The sequence below is a fragment of the Asparagus officinalis genome, chromosome 1 (assembly GCF_001876935.1).
Source record: "Asparagus officinalis chromosome 1, Aspof.V1, whole genome shotgun sequence".
NCBI classification, from domain to species: domain Eukaryota; kingdom Viridiplantae; phylum Streptophyta; class Magnoliopsida; order Asparagales; family Asparagaceae; genus Asparagus; species Asparagus officinalis.
In genome coordinates, this window is record NC_033794.1 from 85,045,776 (window position 1) to 85,066,503 (window position 20,728).

Sequence of the window (20,728 nt, forward strand, 5' to 3'; positions counted from 1 at the left end):
GAAACCAAGAATATCAAACCTGCCATGCACCACACCGTGCAATAACATGTTTCACCATCACAATTAGCATCTATCTAGTAGAATCAATAACAGGTGTAGGTACAAAAGCAAGTAAAAGATGATACACGAAGGGCTGATGAAATGATAGTGATCAAATAAATATCTTATCATCCAACAAATGGAAATACATAGTCAATGTCTGAATAACTGGAGTAGTCACAAGTCTCAAATACAAATATCTGACAAGAATAAATAAGGCACTCCGCCTTTACAAATTCTAGAATAATACCCTCAGATGTCTAACCACACTACAGTGGAGCCCAAAGAAAATAATACATAGCTAGAAGTAAAGCTGAACACTAAAGTGGTCCGCTATCAACCTGCGACTCTCCGTGCTCCTGGCTCGTGACCTAAAAGGGGGAGGGACAACGAGCGTCAAAGTTCATACCCGCAGGTGTTGTCGATCATAACATCCATGATAGGAAGTGGGAATTCGTCCTTTGGACAGGCTGCGTTAAGATCGCGGAAATCAATGCATATCCGGACTTTACCATTTTTCTTGGGAACTGGAACAATGTTGGCCACCCAATCCGGGTGTCGTTCTTCCCTAACGAAACCTGAGTCTATAAGCTTTTTAACTTCTGACTCAATTGATTCCACGAGAATAGGTACGTCGAGCGAAATAATCCAAACAAGGAAACCCTCATGTATATACCTTATATCTCAAAATTGTAAACTCCTAAATACCAAACCCAAGGTTCTAGTACAGTAATAATGATAGAAGAAATACAACAAACACCAGAGTAAAATTACAGTGCTGTGACATAACCAACATGAACATCATGTTACTACTTACGTGAATATCATGTCAAAATCTACATAAGGATTACTTTATCTTCAGTGGGCGGTTCACGTTGTTCGAAACGCATATCCCACAGGATATTAAGACGCTTAATCCAAGTATCATCGGTCGATTCCAATAATTCCTCGTCACCCCCTGCGTCTTCGTCTGGATGACTTGTTGACACCATGTTCACAGTCAAGTTTTTAAAGAAGAGTCCAATGCTGACGTCGGACTCGTATGACGATATTCCGGATGACTGGTCATGACGTAAGTAATTACTAATTTCGTTTTCCAAGGTGGGGGGAGGTGTGACGTAACCCACGCCCCTTCCGGTTTTTTGATAATAATCCGGAGGTTTTCCTTCAGGAGTGAGAGACATCCGGATCGGTGTTCGTCTTCCCTTCCCGAAGTTCAGGCCCTGTTTCTCATTAAAATTATACCCCATTCGTTTCATTAAGTATTTAGAATTAGGTTCATGGTAATGGAATTGGGGAACTCCGTCGTCTTCCTCCGAACTTGCTCGTTTAAGTTGTTCGGGTTTGACTTTACCAAAATAGATCGGCTTCTGCCCTCTCCTTTTGGATGGGACTTTGAAGAAAGCCTTCTGTGCGTCCTCCACTTCTTCATCCGAAGCGAAAGATGACTGGATTGGTAAGGTGAGTGACGCCTCGGTGCACAGTACGTGCCATGGGTTGGTACCTGCACTAGAATCATTCTCTATTTGTTTATTGTTAAGAGAGACATCAGACAAGTACGCTAAAATGAAATCTTCATTAATGCACCACTCGCCCCCACTCGGTACATCATTATTACTCTCACCCTGACCCATTACATCAAAGTTTAACTCCCAAGGACAATCTTCATCGGGGTCTGGCTCGATGTCAGCTTCATTACCGCTGTCCACATCTTCTTTCTCTTGGGATTCCAAATAGAAGACGGAGTCGGTGTGGAAGTTTTCTACTCCTCGGAAGGGGTATTTCTCTGCGATCAAGGTTCTGACTTCGCCCTTGTCATTGGCGTACTTCATAACCTGATGCAAAGTAGATGGGACAATGCGGTTTGCATGTATCCATGGTCGTCCTAGCAAAAGGTTGTAGGACGTGTCCGCATCTATGATGTAGCATGCTACCTCAGACTTGAGATCTCCGATCTGGCATCTGAGTTTAATCTTTCCCAGGGGTCGGGTACTGTTTGCATTGAACCCGAAAATAGTAGTCTGGGTGGTGTGCAGCCGGTGCATGGGAATCCCTAGGACCTGCATGACCCTGTAGGGCATGATGCTGAGTGCTGAGCCCGGGTCAACTTGAACACGACTGATTTCGGAGGATCCGATATATCCTGTGTAGTACAGTGGTCGGTCATGTTCATGTTTGACCTGCATGTCTTCTTGCGTGAACGATATGCAGGGTAGACTTCTCGCCGCTTGCAGACATTGCAGACAAGTTTGATCATCAGAGGCTTCGGGAGCCGGAGTGACGTGGGTGATGAATCTCTCTGTATTCTTCAGGGCTTCAATCAGAGCTTCCTTGGTAGTTTTGGATAACCTCAGGAGCTCATATAAAGTAATCTTGGCCGGTATGTTGGCCAGCTGCGCCATGACGTTGAATTGGAAGGGAGCGCTCGACTCTCCAGTTTCCTGGTGGAGATTTCTGTGGAATCGGAGCTCCTTCTGTTTTCCTTTGTCCACTGGCTTTTTCGGAACAGAACCCCCAGCGTCTTGGGGCTGTTCCTCGGCCTATGGAGCGTTCTGGCCATAATCTCTCAGGTAAGCTTTTCCTGACCGAGTGTCAGGATTGCCTTCTGGGTATGCTGCTAGAACAATCCTCTCCTCTTCTGAATCGGTAAGAGGTTTGAGGTGGTCATCATTTTTAGTAATGGAGGGGCTAACCATGTTGGAAGACTTAGCCTTGCCTCCCTTCTTTTTGGACGGGGTGTTCGTCCATTGTTGATCTCCTAGCAGATCAGGATGGACCCACATGATTTCCCCTTTTGGGGTAGTGAGGGGCACCAACCCCCTGTCCTTCTGACTATGCAAGTCAGCATTCTTCAGACGTATTTCTCCCTTGCGAATGGGGACGACGCCGTCCGCCGTTACTACCGGGGGAAAATCACCAAATTGGACCGCTATCATATTAGTAGATACGGTCTTCTGCTCTGGCTTCAGTGTGAGCACATTAGCGTTCACCAGATTCTGTAAGATGTCTTTGAAGACATAGCACTTTTTGGTAGGATGTCCAAGGAATCTGTGATAACGACAATAGTTGGGGTCATCCACTTTCCCTGCTTCATCCGGCTTCCTGATCTCAGGCAGTTGCAGTTTGTTGTTCTTTCGAAGCAACTGGAATAATGTATCCACATGCTCCTCTTTGAACGAATACTGTTTGGGCGCTCTTTGTTGATTTGGCGCTTTGCCCTGCTTGTTCGGCGGTGGAACTCGCGTGTAGTCGACTGCCAAAGTCTCCTTTCCCTTAGACCGCTGGGCATTTTGCTGATTGCGTTGCTGATTTTGCTACTGCGGCTTGGGTTGTGGCACTTCTTCGGCTTTGACCCGCGCCACTATTTCTTCAGCTTGTTCTCCTTGTGAGACTAGTTGTCTCCAGGAGCGACATTCTGCCACCCCCATTTGAGCAAGGAGCTGGGTCTGCAGGTTGTGCCTGCAAGTTTCAACCAGAGTTGATTGGATCATACCTGAGGGGCATCGTAATGCCATGCTGCGGAATCTCTCCACATAGGTTTTGATGGACTCTCCTTTCCTTTGCTTAGTGGCAAGAAGAGTTGGGACCGAGACCTCCGTGTCGTCCTCAAAGAATCTGGCCAAGAATAGCCTTTCCAGGTCTACCCATTTCTGGATAGATCCGGCAGGCAATTTCATGAACCATTCGAAGGCGACACCCTTAAGGGTACCGATGAACAGCCTGGTCAGGATGGCGTCGTTTGCTACTACATCCCCAGTTTGGGACTTGAAGTAGTAAATGTGCTGATTTGGCGATCCTGTACCATCGAACGGTTGTAAGGTAGGGGCCTTAAACTTCGGTGGGTAGGGAGCTGTATCCCACTCAGCAGGGTAAGGCCGCACTACTCCCTCTTCGCGGAGTTCGCTTCTGTTGGCGATTGCGTTGAGGCGAGCCTCCAGTTCATCTACCTTGGTGGATTGAGGGTGCAGCTCTTTTTCTATCTCCCTCTCACCCTCGGAAGAGGATCCCAGGTTGTGAGTCTCACGGTCTGAATATTCATGCAGTTTTTGTTTTCCCTTTGAAGTTGTTCTCCGGGAAGACTCAGGTTTGTGGCCTTTTTCAGCAAGAAGCTGAGCCAACATATCCTTCAATTGGAGAAGTGTCTCCTGTTGCGCCTGGAGCATGACATGATGTTCGTCCACTCTTTTGGCGATGTCTTCGTGATTCCCTGACATGTAAGCGGAGACCTCGCGTGCTCCAACAGAGCTTGAAGATTGAGATTCGGCTATTGCCGAATGCTCCTCACTTGTTGTAATGCCTTTGGCTAACTTTTGATAGTCAACCGGGCGAATAGCTCCTGTTCGAGTCCGAGTATTCTGATATACTCCTTCGAACTGGTCACAAATTTCTCGGACAGTTGGCGGATGACTCTCTTGTGACTCGTCAGAATCAGTATGCGAGGCCTTCCCTCGGCCGATCATGTTGATAGTGACCTGAGGGTATTCCGCTTCAACTGTCTTCTTTCTGTTGCGGCGTTGTCGTTTGGCAGGCCTAACAACGTTTGTCAACCTGTCGAATACGGACTGCCGAGGTGTGGATGCACAACAAGGGCATTCTGACAGGACTGCAGAGATGAGCCTCTCACATTGACATGAGTGAGCTGCTTGCACTGTTGATTTTCCTCTTGACAATAATTCCCGCAGATCAGGAACTTGGGAGGAAACTTTCCCCGGACTTGGAGGTGGAGTTGGAACCCCCTGCCCTTGGGTAGGTGAGATTGGTTCTTGTCGAACGTGAATTTTAAAGCCACGCTGACTTTTTTGAACCTGACGGACCTCTTGAAGATCGCGTTCTTGAGAAGTAACGCGAGGGTCGCGTTTGAAAACACTAGGCCGAGGCCTGCGTTTAAATGATGAACCTGACCTCTGAGGGTCAAGTTTTGGTTGAACGCGCCCCTGAGGGTCGCGTTTGGTTGGTGAAACAGACTCCTGAGAGTCATGCTTCGTTTGAACGCGCACCTGAGGGTCGCGTTTAATTTGTGAAACAGACTCCTGAGAGTCATGTTCAATTGGAACGCGCCTATGAGGGTCGCGTTTGGTTTTGGCAGCTCCATTCTGAGGGCTGCGTTTTGAGTGAACAACGCGCCACTCAGGGTCGCGTTTGAGCTGTATCAGCCTAGGCTCATAGTTGGGCTCATTGCCACGCAGTGAGCGCTCTTCTTTGGGGACGCCAGGTTTGGTTGGATCTTTAGAAACGCGATCTTCGCGTTGGGCCAACAATCGGCTTTCTCGTAAGTGTGCTCGTCGGATGGATCTTCTCCGTCGGCGAGCGGCGTTCTTCTTGGCTTGTTTCAAAGCCTTTGCAGCAACGTCATTGACGTTTACAGGACTCGTCTCCTCCAGAGGCCGTTTGTGGCCTGAAGCACGTCTTGCTGACGCGGAGGTGGGATCTTCCGCCATCAGAGCCAGTTTGAGTTCCTGGCCGAAGGAGAGGGCTTTCTTCGGCTCTTCAACAACAGAATTGATCTCCTTGGAGATCTTGCGGACACCATGCTTAGCCTTGGGGCTAAGCGATCCAGAGGATAGGGCTTCCTCGTATTTCGCCTGATCAAACTCTACGACGAGAGTTTCTACAGTCGTTCCCAAGAGGTGGACGTCGGACTGAGCCACCACTTCATCGTCGGAAAAGCTAGTCCCCAGCGGAGTCGGAAAATTGCAAAGAAGAGAATAAAGAAAATGTGATTTTGATTCCTTTGATCTCGGTTACAACTTGATTACAAAAAAGAGGAAAACGAATTTGGTTTTCCCCTTTGTTTAAAACTGGGTTCTTCTTGGCAGCGATGGAGTGCTTCCTTCGATTGATTACATCGAACTTGCTCTCTGTTGACGATCTGACCATCTTTATCTCGTGGGAACGATGAACTTTCGTGGAAAGTTTTATGAATAACTCTGAATGAGTTTGAGAACTCTGAACGAGTTTGAACTCTGTGAATAGAGTTGTTGGAACCGAAAATTCGGTTAAGGATCAAGCTGTTTTTCTGTTGTCGAAGAATCCTCTCAGAATTTGATCTTCTGAGGTTGATTCAAAAATCCTATCTCCAAGGATTTCGTTGCTGTTGTTGCCGAATCTCCAAACCTGAGTGGTTTTGATGATAAAGAATCCAACCCTTGATCTGATTATCAAAAATCCCGATCCTTTAACTCTGTCGAGTTTGTTTTAGAACTGTCACGCTTGGCTTGTGCATTGACGACGCGAGGGTCGCCTTCATTTCCAACTTTGTGACGCGGGGATGACATCCGCGTTTCAGAAGGAGCCATTTGACTTGTAACTTCTTCTGTAGAGCGTTGCAAGGACCGTTGTTCAATAATCCTAGCTTTAGCTGTTGTGGGGTGTGAAAGCCGTCAGATTGTAACTTTCACTGTAGATTGTGAAGACTGCTGCATAGAGTTTTCATCAATCGTCAGAAGTATCGTTGAATTGTAACTCTTCTCGATCTATGTGAAAATCCCTCCATTCACAACTTTCGTTCACCGACCCGAAAACTATTTGATTGTAGCTTTCGTTGTAGGAGCTAGACGGGAATCAACATCCATAGTGTCTTAAAGACGAATATTTACCCTCAACTCTCTACCAAGCAACTATTCGACTGTATGTTTCGATCATCGACCCGAAAGCTATTTGATTGTAGCTTTCGTTGTAGGAGCTAGACGGGAATCAACATCCATAGTGTCTTAAAGACGGATATTTGCCCTCAGCTCTCTACCAAGCAACTCACCAACTAAGTCCAACCTTTTATTTCTGAAATCATCCCATTGCTCATCAACATCTCATGCTGTTGTCACAGCCATCAAGATCAATCATCTCAGAAGTGAGGTCGTGTTTGTGGCGATTGTGGAGTTGCGGATGCAGTGATTGGGAAGTCGTCTGATTGTGACCTCCGTTGTCGGAGCTTGTTTGAATAAGCTATATATTGTGATTTTTAGACAGCCTACAACCCCCAAACCCTAGTTTGATTTCTTGGAGAAGATTGGAGGCTTTCGAGCGGGATTTTCTTGGTTTTTGGCTTTTGGAGTGGAGATTTCTTTTAACCTTGCTTCTAAAACTTTTTTCGACAATCTCAGGCGAGTACCATCTCTGGTAATCCCCCTCCTAGTTTTCAAAACACTTTTAAAAAGATTTAAACATGTTTTGTAGAGTCTAAATGACTAGATTATGAATAAAAGACAACTCGTTTGTATTATATGTATAAAGATTACGTCTTTTCATGCTAAAAAGATTGAGAATGAATTTTACAGATGTATTTAAGATCTGAAGATGATTTTAAAACGTGGTTAATCTAAAGAAAGAAGTTTGATTCGTCGTTTTGAGCTTTTATGCATGTTTAGGATTTTGAATATAAATATAATGCATAAAATCATGGTTATATATGATGATTTTATTTCCAGATATTTCTATCTTCTGTAACATGTTTGTATGCAAGATTCATGAAGTTTTTACCATGTTTAAATCACAAAAACACGACGTGAACACAACACACACAAAATCCTCGAAAAAAACTAGATTTTGGGCTCACGGTCGACCGCCACGGTCGACCGTGTGCAGGGCAGAGACCCGGGTAGTCTCTGGACCCCGTCGCTGTCGACCGCCACGGTCGACCGCCAGTCTGATGTTGGCATGTGCATGGTTTTGGTTTGATTTCTGTTTGTCGAGCGTTTCTCTTGACCTTGTGAAGATTAACTATAATGTTAAAACTTGTTAAATACCTGGGATGATGGTGAACTTCAGATGTGGACACGCACACCGAGATACGTGCACTTATGCTTAGTTTGTGTTGAATTAACACACTTTTATCACAAGTTAAAATTTATAAATACACATGACTAGTATTTGATCTTTCACGTATCCGGAAATAGAAAGATAAAACCTATTACCACAGAAGATTGAGTAAGAGTATTACAATAGTATCATTATTACATGTATCCGAAATAGGGAGATAATAAATCCTATTGTCGCAGAGTGATTGAGTAAGAACATTACAAGAGTATCGCTATAGCACAAGATGATGCACACATAGATATTTAATCAGTTGTAAGTTTTACTTCCATGATAGATTACTCGGGAGTAGGGTATTTTTTTTTAGATTTTGGCACTCCCGTTATGGACGGTAGTTATATTCGTTTTGGTTTGGTTGACATCCTCTTATATTAGAGCAGGCTACTCAGATGTAATTCGAGATGATGTATTTATTCTTTATGTTGGAGATTTGAGTATGTTTCCTTGACTATTTATTTTTCATAGAGAGCTATATGAATGATTTGATATATGTAAGTATTGACTCTATTTTCTTATATACTCCTACCCCTTTCCCTAGGGAGAGGTAGTGATGATCTCGCTAGCGTTTTGGCGCTCGTTGTTTCCCTTCTTTCAGGCATCGAGTCCGACGCACGGAGAGTCGCAGGATGATGGGACTCCTTAGTTGTCCATTTAGCTATTTATTATACTTTATAGTTATTGCAGAACTCCACATGTAGTTGATTATTTTCAGACTCTAGATTGGTACTTTATTTTAGAGTTGAGAGCTCTTGTGAAACTTTATTTATTTGACTCATTGTATTTGAGATCCAGCTTACACTCAGAGATATTTCTATTCTATTTCAGTTTGGCTCATTCTTGATATTTCTTATGCTTCTTCTGTGTATATCCAATGTTGCATATTTCTATTTTGCATGTCTGTACGTTCACCTATTTATTGTTTCCACTAGAGAGATAGTGATTGTGATGGTAAAATATGTCATAGCATGATGGTTGGTGTTTGGCAGGTTTGAAAATCCGGGTTTCATCTGGGACTGCAGCCTTGTGTGAACCCTGGGGCGTCACATAAATCATAGTATCCCTATAGTGTTTGTAGGAAGTCGGCAAAAAACACAATAACAATAGGGCTTGATCTTCATCATCGATCCTAACATCAATCTTACTCAAATCTATAATCATAGAATTAAATTCACCAATATGAGATTTGATGGGTGTTCCTTCCGACATCCGAAGTATGTACAAACGCTGTTTCAAGAGGAGGCGATTAGTGAGCGACTTCGTCAAATACAAATCCTCCAATTTAGACCACAAATCAGCGACTGTTTTCTTTGTGAGAACTTCTTGCAAAACTTCAATTTTCAAACATAATCGGATTGTTGTGAGAGCTCTATCATCCAACTTATTCCAATCTTCCTTCGTCATAGTAACCAGTTTCTTCGACTTTCAGAACAAAGTCTTCTTCAATCCACTCTATGTCAACACCGCGATCATCCTAACTTGCCAAAGGCTAAAACTGATGTTGCCGTCAAACTTCTCGATATCCCACTTCATAGTAGTTGTCATCATCTTCTCGTCTGATCGATAGTTGAGGGCTCTGATACCAATTTGTTATGACAAACTCCCCAGGATAAGCTAATCAATCACACGAGAGCACGAAAAATAGCAAGAACACACGAACACAAAGATATACGTGGTTCGGCTTGTAGCCTACGTCCATGGGTGAAGGAGGAGAAAAGCTTTACTATATGTGAGGAATACAAAGTGGATCTCTCAATCTCTCAATCCCAAATAACACCCTATAAGCCTAATACAACTCTTAACTAAAGGAACAAAAGAGAAGAATATCAAATAGGCTTCACAAAAGAACTTTCTCTTCTTGATTGGTGCTCTGAAGATTAATGAATCTAATTGGCTTGAAAGACTGTTCTTATATAGTCTTAAAGATCCCAACTCTTTGATGTTCAAGGAATAAGAGTTCTAATAAGAATAGAAGTCCATACATCCTAAAACCCAACAAGAGACTAAGTAGGAATAAACTTCTAATATGATTGGTTGTGCAAAGTCTAATGTAAGTAGGACTCTTGATCAAAACAATCCAAGCTAAAAAAGAACTCTCAAAGCAATATGGATTTGAGTATTTGAGGCAACCTATAATATAATCACCCCCATTGAAAGTGACATCTAGAAAAGAAAATCCTTACTATCACCCAAAAAAAACCTTGAATTTTTTTCAAATAAAACTTGTGTATTGCATCACATCATAAGATTAAAACTTTGAATTTAGAAATCTAAGATTTAAATTTAGGTCTCCTACATTTGTATCTTAGACAAATAGTAAATCAAAGTCATTCTCTAAATTTAAATTTAGATATATGGCATTTTATCTTAGGAGTAGGTCTAGCTCCACTCTAAATTTAATACCAAGGAAAATCAAAATCATTCTCAATTTGAATTTATATCTATGACTTTGTATCTTAGATAGTAGTTCTAGCTCCACTCTAAATTTAATATCAAGAAAAACCAAGTCATTTTCTTCCACCAAACGAAAACATTAATGAATTGGTTTGGTTGCGTTCCATTGCAAAATAAACACCGCCAAACTAACCGCAACAAACTGTCCTGCTTTAATTAGAAGTTAAGTGGGAGGCCAAGAGAGAGAGAGAGATAGGGGCTAATTTTTTTTAAAAGATCGTTTTCTTCATCAACAATCTCCAAAAAATTATTCACACAGTAAGTGCGTTTTTTTTGCCTTTCTTCAAATTTCCAATTTAATTTTATGTGCCAAAAAATTATTCACACAGTAATTGCGTTTTTTTTGCCTTTCTTCAGATTTCCATTTTAATTTTATGTGCATGCGTTAGATTTTCAATGTGAAATTTATGTATCTCCCAATGTGAATAAATTTCAATATAGCAATGCGAATAATTTGAAAACTTTCATACTCAATGTGCATTAACCCACTGTTAATAGACCATAATTATTTGGATGATAATTAAGTGGAAGAAAAATAAAGTATAATTTAGGCTTCTTCTTATTTGGTACCCAAATATAAAACCAAGATCTATATTGCTTAGGTAAGTAGTTGATTGTGATTTTTAATTAAGGAGAATACCTTGGTTTGTATTTAAACTTACTACGTTTATTGTTCCTTTCTCTGTTCTGAAGTAAAAGGCATGTACTTTTGCTTAATCTCAAAGGGCTTTTATTTTTTTTACCTCTACGTAAACTTGTTGTTTGGCATTCAAGTTTCTAAATGTCGTAGATGAACAGAAATATGTCACTCTATTTAATTATTGGCATCGAAAATTTTTGGCATTTCTCTGAGTATTTTCATAATTTTTAGCTTTTTTTTTCACCTGATCAGTTGGAACTGCTATAGCTATGAGGTATAAAAAAAAAATCTATGAATTTCATTTGTTTTTTCGAACATTCTATTATTGATTTCACTCAAGTATAAAGGGATAATCTTTTCTAAACGTTTGGTCAATCTTTCCATGAAAGCCTCTTTCTTTTGAAACTTTTTATTAGGATTATTTTCTTGGTAATATTCTATTTATTTAGTTAACTATGTATGTTTCTTTTATTAGCTCTAAATCGAATTAATTGAACCAGGACTCCTACGCCGCTTAAAACTTCTATAGCCAATTCTTCGTGATCTTACTACAGATAAGATTGTAAAATTGCAAAGAGATCTTTACACATTGACTTTGAGTTTCTTAATACTCCTATATTATATTTTACAATTGAAGCAAAGGATTCCTTTCCTACTATATAATAGAAACTTTTAAAGTTTCTTGATCGTAGACGGCCAAATCTTATTCTAACTACAATTCCTCCCTAACCTCCAATTGCTCTCAGTATATATTAAAACGTAGGGTAAATCTCATCACGACAACTTTCTTTCCCTTGAACTCCAGTACAATGGCTTCCGCAAACAAACGCTCCATGCACCAAGTCCAAACCAAGAAGCCCCTCTTCTCTTTCGGAGTGATATCGGACGTCCAACACGCAGAAATCCCCGACGGGCTCTCCTTCCGCGGCATCCCCCGCTACTATCAACACAGCATCAACGTCCTCCAGCGCGCAATAGCCAGCTGGAACGGTCATCGGGAACTCAAGTTCTCGCTGAACTTTGGCGACATTGTTGATGGTCTATGCCCGAAATCGAAATCTCTCCAGACCGTAGAAAAGATAGTCGAGGAATTCCAAAAGTTCGACGGTCCAGTCTATCACATGATCGGCAACCACTGCCTCTACAACCTCCCGCGCGAAAAACTGACATCGGTTCTCAAGATTCCATCTCCAGGTGATGGCACTGCATATTATGAGTTCTCTCCTTCACCGGGGTTCAGAATCGTCGTTCTTGATCCTTACGATATCAGCGCAATCGGCTGGCCTCAAGATCATCCAAACACAACAATAGCCAACATGATCCTCCAGTTAAAGAATCCCAATTCCAACAAGAACAGCCCAGCTGGACTCTTGGGCCTGGAGAGGAGATTCGTTATGTTCAATGGAGCCTTCGGCAGGAAACAGCTTCAATGGCTTAACCGCATCTTGCTGGACTCAACGGAGAAGAACCAGAAGGTGATTATATGCTGTCATCAACCTCTGGATCCTAGCGCAGCAACTCCGGAGGCTTTGCCTTGGAATTATGAAGAGGTCATGGAAATAATACACCGCTATGGTTGTGTTAAGGCTTGTTTTGGTGGTCACGAGCATATGGGAGGGTACAGTGTTGATTCTTTCGGTGTTCATCATTGCGTTCTCGAGGCTGCGCTCGAGTGCCCCCCTGGATCGAATGCGTTCGGGTATGTCGATGTTTATCAAGATAAGTTGGTTTTGATTGGTACTGATAGAATGAAGACTGTTGAGATGGTTTTTAGTTTGTAGAATCTTTTGTTTACTATAAAATTTGGTGATAGTTTGTCTTTTGAACTTGAGGAGTGTAGGAATTTGTAATGTGTAGAATGTTATCATAATCAATATTCATTAATATCAAGAATGGTTATAATTCATATAATTATACGTTCTCCAATGCGTTTGATGTCTCAATGCTGTGATAATGAGATGGTGTTGCTTGGTACTGAGAGAATTCTCTTGGCTGCAATAGGTTTGACACATGCAATTCTTTTGTTAATTGGAATTTAACGGACAGTTTGATTCTTTTTTGACTCCGAGTATAAGGTTTATTTAACGGAAGAGAGAAAATAGTCGTAAATAAATTTTTGTAGAAACCCTCCAGTTATATCAGCAAGAAAGGTGTATTATAATTCAAATTTTTGTTTCAAAATATGTCAGAATATATTCGAAGAGGGGTCGAAATTCTGATGGTGGATTTTGATAGTCAAGGGTTAATAAGGCCACTTCTGCTGTGTTTAAATTCATAAATGAGCGACACATACTTATTTACATATGTATATAATTGTGTGACAGTTAGAAAGTTGTATTTGTATTTAACATGAAGTAGTTAGAAAGTTATATGAATACTGACATTGATAATTGTCATATGTTCTTTTTCTAAACTGTGAAAGAAATTCAATACTCATTGAAGCCAGAGATGTTCTATATTCTTGAAATCATATGGTTTGTCGGGGATATGACTGTTGAAATATTACTCTTGAATTATCAGAAATATATGAAACAAAATCGCCATCAACGAACGATTCCACTGAGTTGCAGACCATAGGGGCGTGACTAGACACGTTAAGAGTATAAAATTATAATCCTTAATCCTCACCATAATTCTGGCATTTTGTGCAGTAGAAAGGGGATAAATACTAACACTTAGAACTTTTTTTATAGCCTCTGAGAGCCGTGCTAATTTTTTTTCAACATTCTATGCTTCGATGAATCTGCCATAGTCAGTTATGGAATATGAAGAGTGCAGTACACGAAGCAAATTTTTTTAGATGTATAATTACTCCTATGCGGTCGAATGGGCCAGGAAACTTGTGTATAACAAGTTTGACTTATTACATATATAATATCACTAAAATAAGCTTGCAGAAGTACTGTATGCAGTTTTAAGCTGCATTTACTTTAATCCTCATGCCTGAGACACAATGATCCGGGAAGCTACAGAGAAAGTAGTTCTCTCCTTTGGCCAGCGTGATCCTATCATTTCCAGACGTGTAAACTGTAGAGTTAGCTGCAGGTGTGCAGCTGTTAAATCCAGCAGCGTCGACGATAACCACATTGTGCTCCTCAGGAGCGTAGTTGAAAACTGCAACATCGAATGTTAAAGGTTGAGTGTTATTGCTATATCTATAAGATAATCAACTAGTTTAATTAAATATGGAGAGTTTATAGCAAGCATAAAACTATAAAGCAAAAGGACGAGAGGGTATTACTTTAAATTTGATCAGAAGATGTACTTTCTTATTAAATCTCTAGATGAAGATCAGACAGTAATATTACTCTCAAACACCAAATCAACTAGTTTTGGCTTTCAGTATCTTGCAGTCCTTACTTTAGGACGAATTACAAGAAAGCCCTTTCGTCTACATCCTGTTTTCCAAGAAGCCCTCTCCATCTATTAAATCTAACAAACAATCCCCTTGTCTATTCATAAATGTGTACATTTGAATATCTTCAATTCCAATTTCAATTTAAGCCTCTCAAATGCCTCACGAATTTCCACAAATTTACGCTTACACTGTTTTATTTTACTTATACTTACTGTCATACCGATCATGAAGAATCCGTTTTGTAATTTGTGATTAACCTATTCAATTATATATGGACTGCTAACGTTATGATAGTTCATATGCATTTAGCTCTTGCAATACTCAACAAAAAAAATTAAATTGCAAGACGTTGGCATATGAAAATTAATTACAAATGCATAGATTTTACCTAGGACATCGCCTGGTTTAAAACTCTTGCCCTCAGGCCAGTTTTCCTTGTCAAAAGTCCAACCATCGGCGCCTCCGACAATGAACTCAGCCGACCGAGCAACGTTAATGAGACTAACAAGAAGGTAGAAAGACATTAGTGTAACACAGAGAATGGTGCGAGCCATTTTTTTTCTAAAATATATAATCAAGTCAAGAGCTTCAAATGTCTCTAAAGATTTTTGTGCTTGTTGAGTGTAGAGGCTCTATGTAATTTATATGTATATTGCTGGATGAATTAATCTTCTGCAGGTGCATAATCCCTGCATGATAACATGAAATGCATGCTTGCAATATATGCTAATAAATATTAGATTCATTACATGAATCAGGGGAATATATTTGATTATTTATGGTAATTTATATGGTAATTTATATTTGGGTTAATTGCATATAGACACATTCGGATTCATTTTAAGAAGCAAATCAATATATAATTGGAGCCATATTAGTATTAGATGCATGCTAATTGTGGAAGGGAAAAGGTAAAATTAGAATGAGCATATTAGGCAGGTGCAAATATGACAGGCTCGTAATGTACTATAATTAGATTGTAATTTACTAAAATAATGGTCTGTACTCTCAAAATCAAATTAAGAAAATTGAGAGGATTTGGCTGCACTAGTAAATAAAAATTACATCTCACAGCTTGTTTAATAGATTTTTAGCTACTTCCATCAGTACTCTTTGACAATTCGACCCAGGCTATGCGTGAAGAAACTTGTAAATAAGATACTCTTAAAGAAATTAGTTCTCTCTTAAGATGTAGTTTATTACAGATCATTGAAAAAGGTAGTAGATAACACACTCAAAGTTCAATCTCGACCAATCTGAAGGATTCAGTGGTAATCTATGCTGTTTAAGCTGCATTTACTGCAATCTTCATCCCTTGTTCACAATGACCAGGGAAGCTACAGAGAAAGTAGTTGTCTCCTTTCGCCAGCGTTGCCCGATCATTTCCAGACGTGAAAACCACAGCTCCTGGACTAGTGCCGCAACTGTTATATGCAGCAGCGTCGACGACAACCACATTGTGCTCCTCAGGAGCGTAGTTGAAAACTGTAATATATATATATATATCCGTTATCAACCGAAATAGGAAATGCTATAGGTTATATTCAACAATTTTGTAACAGAACTTGCAACAAAATATAACATTAACTTGCAATAAAATACAACAACTTAATTATAACAAAATATCGCATCTCGTTGCATATGTTACTGCATGCTAAACCGCTCAAATTCAAAAGGTGGGTTTTACAAAAATGATTGTGGAAGTGGGTGTTCTTAGGTTTACCCAGAACATCGCCTGTCGCAAAGCTCTTGCCGTTAGGCCAGTCACCTACGTTATAGTTCCAACCATCTCTGTCTCCGACATTGAACTCAGCCGACTCAGAAACATTGATACCAAGAAGAACAGAGGAACATATTAACACGACGCCAAGAATCGCGCGACTCATTTCTTTACATGAACAAGTGCTCAAATGTTTTGATTTCTAGTTCTTCAAGTGCCTCTTTAAGATTTTTGATGGTGTTGAGTGTAGAAGCTTATATTTAGACGTGTGCCGGATGAGTGATCGGTTAGACGTGCACAATGTGTGGTGACATGAAGTGCATGCCTCCTAATTAAACATTTATTAGCTAACTGATAGATGAATATTTTTTTAATATAATTAAGTTAAAATCGCAGGAAAGAGTTCCTCTCTAATTGTTGCCTACGTAAATAGCCCTTCAGGCGCAGCTCACTCCCTCCAACCTACTCTCACTCATTCATTCCTCATGGTCAACAAATTTTTTTTTATGAGGTAACATTAAAAAGATTAAATAAATAAAAGGGTTAATTTCGAACAGACTCCTGTACTATCACCCAATTGTGAGTAGACTCCCTTTAGTTCTAATTGTGGTCAATAGACCACTGTAGTATCAGCCCAGGTGCGAGTACACTCTTAGTGAAATTTTCGACTCTTTTTAAAATTAAAATAAATTAACAGTTGACGAGCTATCCTCATGACCAATAGAACTATCAAAAATGATACAATCACACCATGTGCCACACCCTCAGCCACACTCTCCTCTCTCTGCCACAGTAACCGGGGCCCACATGAGATTTATAAATAAATCTCATGTGGGCCCCGGTTACTGTAGCAGAGAGGGGAGTGTGGCACATGATGTGTCTGTATCATGTAGCTCAGTGGATAGAGCGTCTGTTTCCTAAGCAGAAAGTCGTAGGTTCGACCCCTACCTGGCGCGTACTCATGTTCATTTTTTCCTTTTTAATCACTGGCCAAGTTCCGTATTTTGTTTGGATTTGGAAAATTTTAAAAATAGGCTAGTTTGCTAAATATTTAGCAAAGCCGACTGTTTTACTAAATATTTAGCCTCTTTTTGGCCATGTCGGTTTCGCTGAGTTGAGTTTATGAAACGCACGGGACTAGTAGTCCCGTGTATTTAGTGGCTGCTAATCGGCCACTAAAAAAATATACAGGATTACTAGTCTCATGGATTTTGTGAACTGTTTTAGAATATTAATGGGACTAGTAGTTCTGCGGGTTAGACAGAGATTTTGTCTTAGCTGAGCAGCCCAAAACGTGCACAAAACATGCACGGATCACAATGGACTTATAACCTGTATATATACAATGTATAAGTTGCAAAAAAAATGAAAAATAAAAAATCCGCCTCATATACATTACTAAACAATATAATTATTATATAAGTTATAAACTTAAGAAATAAATATAAATTAAAACACATTTAATCAATTCACAATATCATAACACAATGGCTAAATGGCATTTAAATACCTTGTAGTTTCACTCTCTCAGAATTTTTATACCTTTAGTTGTATTTTTTAGCATTTATTTACCCTAAATTAGCTAAAAGTAACACGTTAATACCCTAAGTTTTACAAATATAAAAAATTTTATTCAAAAGTTTTTATATAATATTTATATGTTAATCTATTAAGTTTCTCTCTAATAAGTTCGTTGAATGTATTGTTAAATCTTTCTAAATTCTATTTTTGAAATACAATTATGATACATTTAAATTACAATTTGGGTAGGTTTAATAGTAATTTAATGAATATAAATGGTTAAAAAGCTCTAAAATTAATATAAGAATATTATATGAAAACTTTTACGTTTGGAAAATATAGGGTATTAACTTGCAAATTTTGACCAATTGATGGTATATAAATGCTATGAAATACAACTGAGGTTATATAAATGCTAAAGGAGTGAAACTATACGATATTTAAGTGTTATTTAGCCTAACACAATAGATACCTTATACACATATCCATATGCCAAAATACTTCTAACAAATCCGAACATATCAAGTATATTTAGTTACAAATAGAGTTTAAGCAGAAAAACTAATAAACTACACATACAATCTAAAAGTTTGTCCCTTTCCCATTATCTCCCTCTTTGTACCCGCTCAGGTCTTCAACTTGAGATTGTACGTGCTCGCTCTCTGGCTGCGTGTGGGGCTGTGACAGACTAGCTTCACTGTCGTGCGAGCAAGATCCACCTCGTCTTCGTCAACGTACATATACTCTATCCTCACACGCCATATGCTAGCGACCATCATGCTGATCCTCATGAGTTCGATAATGAGCTCTTCGAACTCTCCGTACTATCCGTATATATATATATATATATATATGGGTTTTTATTTTTAACCCCATTTGTTTACTCAACTTTATCTATAAACCTAATCACTATTGTTTGTATCTTTAAACCCAATTATCTTTTTGTGTTTGTCTTTAAACCCAACTTCTAAAATACAATACTTGCATATGTGGGCCTCCCTAATTTTTTTCTTAAATTCCAATTATACCCTTTCAGTTTATTCATGTGTCCTTTATTAAGTGGGCCCTTTAAAAAATTTAAAAACATAAGAAAATGAAGAGAGAGAGAGAGAGAGAGAGAGAGAGAGAGAGAGAGGTTCCTTAGAGGTGGAAAAGAGGGAAGAATAGGAGAGGGAGAGAGAGGGGTATTGGTTTAAGTGAGGGTATTAAAAGGGGTATTTTGCCTCTCTCTCTCTCTCTCTCTCTCTCTCTCTCTCTCTCTCTCTCTCTCTCTCACCTCTCTTTCTCTCATTCCATTTCTCAATTAACTCCCCACTCTCATCCATTATTACTACATTCTTCCACTCTTATAAACCCATCAATTAATTCTCACTCCATTTCTCAACAAACTTGTATAGGTTAGTAACTTTTTCACCATATGTTTAGGCATCAGTTGTTAGGGTTACAGATTGATTGTTATGTTTAGATAGATGGGGCTAAGTTTTCTCAATATTTATACTTCGAATAGATTGTTTAAAAACAGACACTCTAAGAGAGGACACTGGGAGGGAAATAAAGCAATCAGAGGATGCCCCTCCACCAGCATCTGACACATTAACTGAGGACGAAGATGCTCCTATTAGGTTTATAAGGGCTTTGAATAAGAGAAAGAGGGGTGCAAAGGGGGCACGCGCAAAGGTGTCCGCTGCTGCACCCCTTGAAGAGCGGTGAAGCCTTCCAAGTGGGTAGTCACCCCTTACACTAAAGGGAAGAAGAAGAAAGAAAAAGACAACATAGGGGACAAGGCTATAGTAGAAGTGGCTGGGGAGGAGAAAGAGCAGGTGCAGAAAAAGGTAGCAGAGTTGGCGCCTGCTCGGCTATAAAGTGACCCCCACTCAATCTGGGAAAAACACATGAGTTCCCCTATGAGTTCAGAAGAAGAAATATACAGGAATAAGCTGAACGAGGGGATTCCCTTTCCAGGAGGCTTCATCATCAAGTTTTTGGGTGGTAAGGACACATTTGTACATAATTATAAGGTGTCAGCAGATGTTGTCGCGCTGCTGACGGAAGAGGAGAAAAAACTCTCAGTCATTTTTGCATTTGTAGATGTAACAAGTAAGTATTCACCTCATATCACAAGTTTTTACAGCTTCACTTTTAAGGTTATCAATCAGTCATTTTTGCATTTGTAGATGTAACAAGTAAGTATTCACCGCATATCACAAGTTTTTACAGCTTCACTTTTAAGGTTATCAATTAGTTGTTAGGGTTCCTCCTATGTTAATAAGGTTACGGGTTTGATGTTAAGGTTAAGGGTTTGTTGTTAAGGTTACGGATTTTTTGTTATTGTTATTGATTTGTTGTTAAGGTTACGGGTCTGTTGTTAAGGTTACGGGTTTGATGTTAAGGTTACGTGTTTGTTATTACGGTTACGGGTTTTTGTTATGGTTATTGATTTGTTGTTAAAGTTACGGATCGGTGGTTAAGTTTACTGGTTTGTTCTTGCTGTTAATTGTTAGTTGCTAACTATAGTTTTTGTTTTGTCCCTATTTCTAGTGTTATTAAAGTGTACATAGGACCAGGGGGTCTATTACCCGGCTTGAGATTCTCAATATATTACGCGGTGGTCGACTGAATGATGCAGTAAGATTTTCGATTGGTAAATATTGATTAGCATATTTAACAATACTATTATTAATTACTTGTTATCAACTTATTATTGCTTGTTGATACGCTGCTGGATTTACTTGCACCTATTTGAGCAAGTAAATTGTTTGGATATGATTTGTCTATGTTTATGATTATCTATATGCTCATATCTATACTTAATGCTAGAATGGTGGTATTAGCACTTAGCTCCTAATTATTCGGAATATATGGTATATATATGGGGGGTTCCTTGTTTGGATTTTTCTCCCGACGTACTTGTTCCGCTTAGTTAAGGGTTAAGTGAGAGTATTTGTATTCTAGATAGTTAAGTATAGATATCGAGGAAGATTCTTGGGAGCGCGAAGATGCTATGCATCGCGACTACCCGCACCTGTTTGAACAGATAAGTTGATTGATTTTGATTGGTGTTCATGATTACGCGACTACCCGCACCTGTTTGAACAGATAAGTTGATTGATTTTGATTGGTGTTCATGATTACCCATATGGTCATATTTATATTTAACGCTAGAATGAGGTGTTAACACTTAACTTCT

The 20,728-nt window shown here is 39.6% G+C and overlaps 3 protein-coding genes across 3 annotated transcripts; 1 reads left to right on the top strand and 2 right to left on the bottom strand.

Moving 5' to 3' along the window:
* On the top strand, window positions 10,478-12,827 carry LOC109843108 (manganese-dependent ADP-ribose/CDP-alcohol diphosphatase-like). The gene is made up of 2 exons (XM_020412045.1): window positions 10,478-10,560; window positions 11,748-12,827. Exon 2 carries the CDS (start codon window positions 11,752-11,754, stop codon window positions 12,721-12,723), a length of 972 nt encoding a protein of 323 aa, XP_020267634.1. The 5' UTR covers window positions 10,478-10,560; window positions 11,748-11,751; the 3' UTR covers window positions 12,724-12,827.
* Window positions 13,681-15,221, bottom strand: LOC109826951 (basic blue protein-like). The gene is made up of 2 exons (XM_020393965.1): window positions 14,689-15,221; window positions 13,681-14,056 (listed from the first exon to the last, which is right to left on the bottom strand). Exons 1-2 carry the CDS (start codon window positions 14,852-14,854, stop codon window positions 13,857-13,859), a joined length of 366 nt encoding a protein of 121 aa, XP_020249554.1. The 5' UTR covers window positions 14,855-15,221; the 3' UTR covers window positions 13,681-13,856.
* On the bottom strand, window positions 15,455-16,254 carry LOC109826960 (basic blue protein-like). Its single transcript, XM_020393974.1, has 2 exons — window positions 16,024-16,254; window positions 15,455-15,785 (listed from the first exon to the last, which is right to left on the bottom strand). The coding sequence occupies exons 1-2, from the start codon at window positions 16,184-16,186 to the stop codon at window positions 15,586-15,588; spliced, it is 363 nt and encodes a 120-aa protein (XP_020249563.1). The 5' UTR covers window positions 16,187-16,254; the 3' UTR covers window positions 15,455-15,585.